Consider the following 12,202-nt stretch of genomic DNA (forward strand, 5'->3'; position numbering starts at 1 on the left):
ACACATCATCCATTGTTTGGTCCCCCCAAAGGTCTCATATGTTATTTCCTTCGTGTTTGAACTGGTGAAAGTATTCCATGAAACACCCGTGCCCGGTTGGTAACTGAGTTAGAAAGAATTCCACTTCAGCTTGCTTTCGTGCCAGCCACCGATTTGTCGATGTGTCCAGCGCCTTCTTTAGAGTTTCTCGAGAAAAAAATTTTCATCATTTCTAAAATTTATCCACTGTTGACATTACAGAGTCGCAGAGAGATACTTAGTCTCTTATTTACGGTAAAACTTGCAATAGGGATAATAAATAGCCAACTTTTGTCTAGGGACATAATCTCAGTTCAATATCCCTTTTAGACTTTCGAGATGTTTTCTTTCACGTTCTTTATGCACTTGCAGATCTAATTTCGAACTGCATGAATTCCCCCGTTGTCTATGTTCGGATTTCAATAAGCATTACTATAATTTTGATATCTCTGACTTGCTCTTCCTAAATCTACTATCTTAAATAATTAAAAACAATGTTTCGGGTGGGTGCTTGAAACCAGCTATTTTCCAGCCTTCCTAGCACGAAAGCCGTACTTTCAGTTTTATAGATGTGTTATTTGCTCTGAATAGCGTCTTACAGAGTCGCTAACAAACCTAAACTTAAAGAGCTTTAAAACTAATATAACGTAATTATGTAACTAACAATGTATGAAGGAAATTTGTTAAGGGATTAAGAGAAGGAAAATGAAATACGAATCAACAGTCAACATTAATACTATATGGTACTCGGAATCTCGTCCTTTCCGACATCATCAACAATGTTGCTCTAATGTGAATTAAACTTTGTGGCATGTTAAATAAATGTTTATGAATTGACCGTATAATGAGTATTTTCAAACATAAATATATACATTTATAATCTGTAAGATTTATCAATGTGTTTCTAAATCAAAGTCCTTGACGGTACGTTATTCAACCGAATTCTTCATTCTTAGAAAAAAGGATAGTTTTAAAATTTTACAACAAAAAAAAAACCTATATTTGTGTAGACAGATATATGTAATTAGTACCCTTGTAATGCGCTCATTTGACCATAACTCACACACATACCTACCAACATGATTTCTACCACTTCTTTCAAAACTTTTTTGCTTTTTATGTGAAACATGCTGCCAAGCGATAAAACAAATACATAAACACACTCAAACTTATAAATTTTTACCCAAAACAAAAACTGTGCATATAGTTAAGTACATGTGTATACGTTTACCCACATTAGGGTGGTTTTATCTCATAGGGTAAAACAGAAATTGAAGCTTCTTTAGTTACCTCATTGAAGTTTTAATTTTTGGTTTAGGGTCCATTTTCTCAATAGACATTTAGGACATAAAACTGATTTTTTTTATCTTTATGATATATAAATTAGTGTGGTTTTATCTCATAGGGTAAAAAAAATGTCAGAACTAGATTTTAAGATTGCCAAAGTTTGAGCACAATTGGAAGATTTTAAACCGTTCCACTTGGGCCTCAATATTTTGAAAATCTCGATTTTTTCCAGTTTGGTGACCAAAAACAAAACCTAGACCTCATTGAAAGTCTATTGAAATACAAAACCATTGACAAAGAAATATCAGAAAAAGGAATTAACAAAATGATAAACCACCTGTGGTATCTTAGTCCTGAACTTATTGCCCTGGCATTGTTTGACCCGAAAGTGTAAAATACCGTAACCATTGCCTTCATTATCTCCAATTCAGTACTAATTACGTATTTTTTTATTGCATATATAATATTAATAACAGCATCGCCTTTAATTTGATGTATGATACGGTCAAATATCTTTAACCGTTCCAGAGATATGGGTCGCCGAAGTCTCCAAACTGCAAAAAATCGAGATTTTCAAATGTTAACATGTTCCAATTGCACTCAAGTTTTGGCAATCTTAAAATCTAACAAAATGAAAAATTTAAGGAGGGTTAACCCAAACAAAGGCCGACATCGAGTTTTTAAAAGCACCTTAATCCATATACATACATACATGTATTTTTGTATAAGCACAATTTTTTACACATTACACCAAAATACATACACTAGACAAAAATTACAAGATTTTTTTTCCTCCATATTATCCTTTCCAACAAAAAAAACTACAACAACAACCACAACAAAAACAAAATATATTTAGATGCCCTGCTGGATATAAAATATCGGGCAGTCAATGTATCAACGATAATGAATGTTTGCAATATCCGTGCCGAAATGGTGGTCGTTGTCGCGATCATAATCCACCAAAAAAATATGAATGCAATTGCCCGATGGGCTTCACTGGCATGAATTGTGAACTGGAGCTATTGGCATCAGGTGTCTTAACACCATCACGAGATTTTATAATAGCGCTAGCGTTATGCACTAGTACGCTGATACGTAAGTATTTTACAATTATAATAAAAATACTAACAAAAAGAAAAATGTTATTCAAACAATACAAGTAAGAACTAGTTTGTCTTCGGTTGCGCCGAAGCCCACATACATTTCATGAATATTATTAAATTAAAATATGGTTGAATTTTCTGAAAATCGTAAGATCACCTAGCTGTTCAAATTAAAATGAGATAATCTAAATTCTGGAGGTCCAAAATGCAACATTTATATATTTTGAAAATGCAGATTCCTTCCACTTGCAGATTTCTATCGACATTTCGAATGGCAATGGAATCAAAAAAATGTAACAAAGTCTTCATTACGTTCACTTGAAACCATAATGTAGGACTAATTCTCACTGGGTCACAGATATGGTCGCCAAGCCTAAAAGTTATTCACTAGAAAAAAATACAGCCCTGCCAAAATACTGCCCTCAGAACCGCTACAGCCCTTATGTCCCCATAACACTATCTACATAATGAGGAGAGAAATGATATACTAACCAAACAGTTTCTGTTGAATACCGAGAAACCTGGGCATGCCAACAGACATCTGATTGATGAGGCTACACCACCCAGGGGCTTAGCGGGTCATCTCCATAAGTATTATGAGGAAATACGGCACCTGAGTGGTATGAAGCAAAAAAGCACAAGCAGGTCCTCAGTGATATCCACAGGCAGGCGTCGGACCTCTATGTCCGGCGAATTTAGTACTTAAAGAAAAACCCCCAGAACTAACAGAGGAGGAACGCACTCTCCCTAGGAAACGCGCGTCACTCTAGCTCAACTCCGATCTGGGTAGTGTAACATGCTAAACTCTTACCTATCCAGAATAAACCCCGACATACAATGTGTCGCCGTATGAAACCAACCATCTCTTCAATTGTATTGTGGAACCAACGCTTCTAACACCTCTCTCATTGTGGTCCACCCTGATCGAACAGCAAGTTTCCTTGAACTCCCGTTATAGGACATTGATGACAATTTGTGATTGGTCACACCTATTGGAGCTCATACTCCTCTTCATTCCTATATACTCCCATGTGTCCTGGAATTTGTATTGCTTACAATCTGACACACTTTTAGATGCTGTGACATGCGAGATTATTGCCTTAATTGCTGCTTGGCTGTTGGCGGCTACAGTTTAAGCTATTTTCTTCCAGTGTTTCTACTGCTTAGGTAATTGCTACTACTACCACGTGAAATACGCTGAAGTGCTCTAGTAGTTTATAAAGTGTATTTATTTCCGATCACCATAGCATACTGCAGACACTACTCCTTCCACTACTTTGGGACCATCGGTGTGCACGTGTGTCGCTTCGTCCGCCACTCATCCACCTCTACAGCGGCTCTAACAGAATTTCGTATGGCATATACCGAATCAGGTAGCCACTTCGTCCTGTAATTTATGGAGCTATACTGTTATGGCTGTATAGTCCGCGCTCAAACTGCTCTGAGCCTCGTAACACTTGTTAACGCTTTGCTCTTTACTACCACATCTACAGGTGGAATGTGCAGATTGGCTGCAGTGTAGTTTTGGAGACTGTTTTCATGGCTCCCGTCAGGCTAAGCATTGAAAGCCTGCATATCCGTACTTAGTTTTTGAAATAGGTTATTTTTGTGTGGCCTTCCACCAAAGAAGAACTCCATAGTATAGGATAGGGTTAAAATCGCTGTAAATACACATTAAGGGAGAAGGCCATAGACCACACGTTTACCTCAGCATTATATTGCATATATAAGGTGTCGCCGAGGACTACTCTCTGCGAACTTCCATAACAACTTACTGTCTAGAATGATTCCTAGATATTTTTTGCTGGGCCCTTGGGATCTTGTACCTCTTAATAAACAAGACCATATCCATCTTATTTGCGCCGCCATTAAAAACACAGGTATGTATATCCCGAAGGGCTCGATCCATCAAACAGCCAACTGTTGGAAGGCACTTTCCACTTGTAATATTTACGGGTTCCTCACCGCACGACCTGAGCAGATGGTTGTTGGCCACCATCCACAGCAGAGGTGATAATACTCAGCCCTGCAACCAGACCTTATCCACTTATTTCGTGGCCTACAACCCCTATTCTGCAGCAATCGTGCTGTAATTAAACATACAGGGCTGGATCAATCAATGACTATCCATGATGGGCCGTTAAAACACATTGTTGAAAGCCTCGCCAATAGCAGACTCCCAAGGCATAACCCTTATATTCCAGGATGCCGCATCACTTCAAAGAGTTTTTATAAACATAGAGAAAGTCCTGGAATATAAGGGTTTGCTTTTGGTGTTCGCACGTTTTGTTGTGGACTATCATCCTCCCAAAGATTTTGAGCAGGAGTTATGCTAAGCTAATTAGTCTGTAGTCTTTTAAATACAGACGACCGATCTTCCGCGCACATAATTCAGTCTTATGTACCAAATGAACCTTAACTTAAGCCATTCCACGACCGGAACCATACTTGGTATACCATTCCATATTCCAGAAAAGTATGGAACTTCAATGCAGATGAAAATGGAAAATATTTTTAACTAAATAGTTTTTGGGTAGAAAAACGTAATGAGGTACTTTGGTAAAGAGAAAACAAAATTTAAAATCGAAAAATTTTTTACAAAAATAATTAATTTTTTTTAATATATGTATTTAAAATAAATTTCTAACTTTTAAGTACTTATACTACACCTTTTCCTGTTTAAGTTCAGAAATTTACAACCCAAGTTCAGAAAATTGCAATTCAAGTTCAGAAAATTACAATTCAAGTTCAGAATTTCCAATTCAAGTTCAGAAAATTACAATTACAATTCACAAAATTACAATTCAAGTTCAGAAAATAACAACTCAAGTTTAGAAATTCCAATTTAAATATAGAAAACTACAATTCAAGTTCAGAAAATGACAACTCAAATTCAGAATTTTCAATTCAAGTTCAGAAAATTACAATTCAATATCAGAAAATTATATTTCAATTTCAGAAAATTACAATTCATATTCAGAAATTTATAAGTGGGATGTTATTTTTCGAGAGTTATTCCAATTCATAATACGTAATAGAATACTTATAAGTTATTTGCGGAAGTGTTGGCAATGGTGGCCTGGATACACCTAACCCACGTTTTCTCCAAGGCATGTACATCCCGAGCTAAAAAATCAAACGGAGGATCTTTGCAACAAGTGCATGAGGACTCTCCGGCCATGAAAGTACTTCAGTCGACACCGCAGTTTGAAAGCAATGGAAGGGCGAGACCAAGTTGTGAGAAGCAGATGGAGGAAGACTTGATCTGTGCTTCCTTGACTGTGTAAGTGGTCATATCTTCGTCATCACTACTGTCATACTCAATGCAGATCAGTGCTTGTGACACTAAGAATATAGTTGGATGTCCTTGTAACTAACTTCTTATGAGAGGAGAGATAAGAGAGGAAAGGGGTTTTCTTCGCTATCACCTTCATGTTAGAAAAAATGATTTAAGTGGGTTAAGAAGTCCTATGCGTAGCAGATAGTAGGCCTTCATATCCATGTATCAAATTATAGGCGCTAACATTTACCATCTTACATACTTTTATTTCCATTGCATGAAAGATAAAATTCCTGAAAAACTTTCTGAACTTGAATTGTAATTTTCCGAACTTGAACCGTAATTTTCTGAACTTGAATTTTAATTTTCTGAACTTGAAATGTGACTTTCTGGATTTGAGTTATAATTTCTGAACTTAAATTGGAATTTTTGGACTTTAATTGTAACTTTATGAATTCGAATTTTAAATTTCTGAATTTAAATTGGAAGTTCTGAACTTGAATTGTAATTTTCTGAACTTTAGTTGTTATTTTCTCAACGTAAACTGGAAAAGGTGTACATAGATTCGTACTTCTTTTATATATATTTCGTAGTGCGTAGATTGGTTGTCATTGGTATATATCTTGCATGTAAATATATATATATATATACATATGTACAAGGCTAAAAATTTGTTATAGCCATTTTTTTGTTTTCAAATATTGACAAGCACTAACACCATTCGTATATGCATGCACGTTCCTATTATTTATAAGCAAACGATTTTAGTTATAAGTTAAGTCACACACAAATTTAATTTCACATATTTGGACCACGAATACAGAAATTTTTATCATTTAAATATGTGCATAATTTTTCGCTATGAAATTTTTTACAAAATATTTACAATTGCTAACCATGCCCACAAGCCACAACGTGCATTAAAATGAACGCGCTTATGCTTAACCATATAACCGCAACACCAAAATTCCACGCTGTCAAACATAAAAATGCAACGTATTACACATATACATATGTATGCATGTATGTATGTTGATTCATTATGAACTGATATATGTATATAGTTATACAAACATACCAAAGAAAAGCCATCAGAGATTAAATTAATATTTGTTTCATAATAAAAATTATATGCATCAGCAAACAAAAATTAAATATTTACATGAATGAAAAAAAAAAAAAATATGTAGGAGCATCGCACGTGAAAAGAAGTATAAATCAAAATGTGAAAAATGTGTGCCTATTCACCAATGTTTGCGCTTGCTTCTCCAGAGTAGCATTAGCTGCGAAAAATATGCTCTGATACTGCTTCGGCTTTGAACATGAACAGAGCGTAGAGCAGAGCCGTAGCAAATAATAGTCATAGCATATCTTATGCTCTGCTAGGAGCTAAGTCATGTTTTAGAGCAAATTGAAGAAAAAAAAACTACAATCGAAATCCTCTTTGTAGGAAAGTGATAGAAAAAATAATACATTTAATGCTGTTTGCACCTAAAACACCGTTGCAATTTTTCTCGCTGTATGAAAGGGTACTATATTCAGCCGATCGGAATTTTACCTTTCTTCAGTGCGCTTGCTTCGATCATCGCAATTTTTGTTATCTTTGGTTGGCTGCCAACACAGAGACTGGGAGATACCTAGCATTCTCTTGTTCAACCTCTCTTCGTTTTGAACTTCTGTTTCGGTTGTGAGGCAGCTCATGCCGAGTACTTCCAGCTTCATCTACTTGGCGAGCTGCTGCGCTTCACCAACTACATCCACTGCACTATCGACAGCTTCTCTGAAGGCCGACTGATTTCTATTATTTGATTCTATTATTGCGTGACCAGATTTCAATAGGGCGTACCCGATCACATATGGCCCCTAGGACCTGGGCGTAGCTTATGTCTTCCACAGGTTGTACCACAAATGTTGCTGCTTGCCTCTTATTTCTAACCCATTTTTTTTTTAGGTTTAAAAGCATGCATGGGTGTTGCCTGCTTAGTTGGTTGGGCCCTTTTGTCTCGGCTTCTGAACCATTATATGGGACCAAAACTCGCCCTGTACAATTGTATTTATTTCTACGTCTTTTTTTCTTTTTTGGCTTCGAAGTCTTCTATATAAGAATCTGAATTCGTTCTTGTCCTTTTATTTGTTCGGCCCGATTTGTTACGCTCCTTTGTATGTTGAGCCATTAAAAATCCCATGTAGCTTAAGGATTCTTCAAGAAGAGTAATGCCGGTCCTTATATCCTTAGACACGGTCTTCAGCTTGACAGCGATTTCCTGCATATTGAGGGGCACTAATACTGCGTACTCCAACAGCTCGGTCAGACTCTTTCATTCGAGGCTTGTGTGTGTCAGTAAGCCTCTTTGCAAAGTCGCACGCTTTCCCTTTCCGACAGCGTGTTGTGCGACGACTCTGGGCGAGCCGGAAGGCGCTATTCTGCTCGTAGCAGCAGTAGTTGGCTATAAGGGTGTTTCACCCATCGATGTTTTTGCCACCTGTATCCTTTCTGCCGATCAGTTGGCTTGAGTAGGCATTACCAACAAGGCCGCATTCGCGAGGGTTTTTAAAACCGACTGTCTCAACACTCTGGTGACCATCATGAATACTGCTTCATCGCCTTCACCTTTCCCTCTCGCTGTGCTTTTATTTGTGTCTTACACGTTTACTCTATTGGTTTTCCGTTTCAAGCCGCCATCTCTGCACGATGTGCAGTCGCCATCATCGACTACCGTGTTTATTTTTGCTTACGCAGTGATGCCACGCGTAGTTTGATACAGGTCCTTTTGTAAGTCTGTGTACAGAGCCAAAATCGCAACTGATCCTGCACCACCAACTTAATGGAGAAGTGCTTCGAATGTTCTAGAGGCTTTGCCAAGGTTTTATTGAGACACAGACGGAGGCGATATTAACCTACCAGCAGTTTCGGTAAGGTGTCCCCCTTGTGGACTAAGGTGCAGACCACTGCAACCGCCAGCCTATAGCATAACTTTCCAAATCCATTTCCAAATCTAGCCAACAGGATCTTACTGGTTTCCATCTTATTAACTTATAGAACTGTGTTACTTTTTGAGACACACAATCGTAGTTTTCAACTGGATATCCTCATTTTGGTTTATCTCATCGTCTGGGAAGCATTCTCCTATCTACCACCTAGGGGAAATGGGGGTGGGGTACTCGGCAGTGCATCGATACTCACTTGGAAATAGATGCATTAAGAAATCATGGAAATACCTAAGTATAGCTTTGTGTGCATTTATTGTTGTTGGGTCCGATAGTTTAATACGGGCGGGATACAATTTTCGGCTTAAAATACTTGCTGTGCTATACAGAGTGCTGTTTTAAACGAACTTATCAGGTGTATGGATATGAAACCGGTATTTTTTATTAAAAAAAAAACACATTTATTTCAAGAGAATGGTAACGAATATTTTATTCAAAGTAAGCGCCCTCGCTGGCTACACATTTTGACCACCTCTCAGGCAATTTATGGATACCTCGCCGAAAACAGTCTTCGTTTTTTGAAGCAAACCAGTCAACGAGCCATTTTCCAATATTTTCATAAGAAGTGAAGCGCTGTTCGCTAAGTGCATGCCCCATCGATGCAAATAAGTGAAAGTCGGATGGAGCCAAATCTGGTGAGTAAGCGGGGTGGGATAGCGGTTGCCAGCTGTACGACTCAACCAATTTCCGAGTCTGTTTTGTTCTGTGTGAGTGTGCATCGTCATCGCGAAAAATCACTTTGTCATGCCTAATTTCGTATTCGGGGCGTTTTTTGCACAGAGCACTGTTCAAGTTGGCCCACTGTTGTCGGTAGCGTTGACCATTAACATTTTCGCCTAGTTTTAGAAGCTCATATCAGATTGCACCACGCTGATCCCAGAAAACACAGAGCATTGTCTTTTTTCCGAAGCGATTTGGTCTTAGGGACGATTTTGCTGGTTGGCCAGGGTTCACATACGATCTCTTGCACTTGGGATTCACGTTTTCCGGTTTTCTTGCTCTTTGTCGTTCAGCTCATGTGGCACCCGTCTTCCGCTTTTCATGATCTTTCCCGTGAATTTTAAACGTCTAGAAAGGTTGTCTGGGACACAGTTAGTTGTTGTGCGAGCTGTTTTTGCGTCTGACTATCGTCTACATCCAGCAAAGCCTGCAATTCAACATCCTCGAACAATTTCGGTGGTTTGCCGCGTTCAGCGTTTCTCACATGAAAATTACCACTTTTAAACTTGTTGAACAACTCATTATACTGCGTACGGCCAAGATCATGCTCTCCGTAAGCTTCAAGAAGCATTCGATGAGATTCTATCGCCGATTTACCCAAATGGAAGCAGAAAATTAATGGTCCCCGCATATCGTTGTTTGAAGGGACGTATTTCGACATTTCCAAGAGCAAAAAAAACACGATGTTGTACGAAACTTGAAATGTTTGGTATTGCATAATGTTGAAAGATCATAAGACGCCAACTAGCGCCTTTGGTAAGTTTTGACTGTTTCTACAATTGTGCCTACTGACCACTAGATGCCAATGCTGGTTTCATATGCATACACCTGATATAAGGGTTATATTCTTTGACTAATTTCTCGACCAAAGGGACCACAATTTGGCGTCTAACGTGAACCAACTAGGCATTTCAAAAACCGTCTTTCCTGTGGCTGCGTAGGTGCACCCTTTAGCTACACTTTACAAAAACAATTTTACAAAAAATAACCATGGTAACTCTCTGTAAGATGGCATGGCATAGGTAAGTTCTCCTGAACAAACATAAAGCCCAGCTAATCGAGTATATTTTTAATTTGCATTTAAAAGTTAAATTTATCCCATGAAATCCTCCACCAAGTTTACAGAAACCTGAAGGATTTAAGCTTTAGTCCTTTAAAATAAGCAGGATTTCACCCTAATACCTTGACGCATCATATATTTCAGAAAGTCATTAAAAAGATGCTAAGTTTTGATCCAATGTGTTGTTAACGATTTGCGCGGCATTTGGACGTATGGTTTAAAAAAGCTAAAAGTGTTTAGCTTTCTAAACTGTACAAAGGTCATTTTCAAAAAAAAAAAAAACAAAAAAAACAAAAAAACAAATACATGGTAACTATGTTGCCAGAAAAAAGTCGTAGTTTTTTTAGCAGTCACTTTATAAGAGCGGCAGATATAATAAAGTAATCATTTAAGGGCAGGTACCCTTGGAATGCAATAGTAAGATTTTCTATAGTTTGTATAATTACTCCAAATAAAATAAAGAAAGGAAATAATTTAATAAAATAAATTAAATACATTTGTATATTCATTCTATTTGTATATACCCATATTACATTAACATAAAACTACGGCGAAGCCAATAAATCGCAAGCAATTAGCAACTTACCGGTGAATTGGAAATTAAAATTGCAAGCATTCGTTTCGAGAGTCATGATCACTTTCATTCAGGGATGCACCTTAACGTTAAGCTAATCGTTTATCAAAAAATTTCCACCGTTTCCGTTGAAACACTTCGAAATATTATCGATAAAGAAATTATCAAGATAAATTGTATCTCGTTTTTAACCGAAACTAAAAGCTTTCGTTAACGTTAGAAACCTTAACAAAAACTTGATACTTTATGTTTGAATTGTGCTGGCAATGCTATAGCCATGGTGAAGCCGTAAGGTGGTAACAACGAGCGCACATACACACACAAACTCCATGTAATTTGTTTGTGTAATTCGTTGGTGGTAATGTCAAAAATACTCTGAGAAATGTTCGTACTGTCAAAATTCATGAGAAAAGTTGCAATCAGCTTGGCTAATGCTTTCACCTTTAATGACTCCGCCATCAATCAGCTTTGCCAGCATAGTTTGAATTTAATAATCAACATAAACGATTTGATTTCGTTTTGATATGGCAGATAACGTAACGAAATCATTTCGTTAATTTGACGTTCTTAACGTTAATAAGCGAAACGAAATGACTTTGTTTCGTTTATTAACGTTAATTATCGTAACGAAATGATATCGGTTCGTTGGTTAAGCATGCCTGCTTTCATTGAAGTGTATACATATGTACATTCATACATATAGAGGTACTTTCAACCACTTAACGGTGGTATACTCATGATTATGTACTTTTACACATAAGTATGTATGTACATCCACTTTCGAACTGTCCATTTCCACACATACACATATTTATAACTGCGTATGTATTTACGCATTCACTCTGAGTGCAGCTTCAATTCATTCGGCAAGAGACTAGCTTATAATTTATATTTTTTTTATTTGGAATAGAACTAGTTCCATTTTTTAATAATTTTTAAGAACTGCTTTTGTTTTTATCTGCCTATTGATAAATCATTCAAGGTTCGAATCGAGCTCAAGGCCAGAACAATAATTTTTTTCTAATGCTAATTATTGTTATTTTTTTTTTTAATTTTTCTAAATTTGAAAAATTGTATTTTGTTTTTGGAATAGTAAGTAGAAAAATTTTTTTTTTCAGACAACCTGCCATAGCTGCGCAGATAGATCCATTTCGAAAGGTGCTAAGCCT

General features: G+C 37.0%; 1 protein-coding gene across 2 annotated transcripts in view; it reads left to right on the forward strand.

The window, feature by feature from the left end:
* CadN (Cadherin-N) overlaps positions 1-12,202 on the forward strand; it is an 855,435-nt gene that overhangs the window by 817,818 nt on the left and 25,415 nt on the right. The window contains exon 20 of one of the 2 annotated variants that reach the window (XM_067767104.1): positions 2,165-2,403. The exons of the other annotated variant lie outside the window; for it this stretch is intronic. Coding sequence (XP_067623205.1) covers positions 2,165-2,403 — 239 coding nt within the window. The remainder of the gene's footprint in view (positions 1-2,164; positions 2,404-12,202) is intronic. 2 annotated transcript variants of the gene reach the window in all.

Source organism: Eurosta solidaginis, chromosome 2, assembly GCF_040869045.1.
Source record: "Eurosta solidaginis isolate ZX-2024a chromosome 2, ASM4086904v1, whole genome shotgun sequence".
NCBI lineage: Eukaryota > Metazoa > Arthropoda > Insecta > Diptera > Tephritidae > Eurosta > Eurosta solidaginis.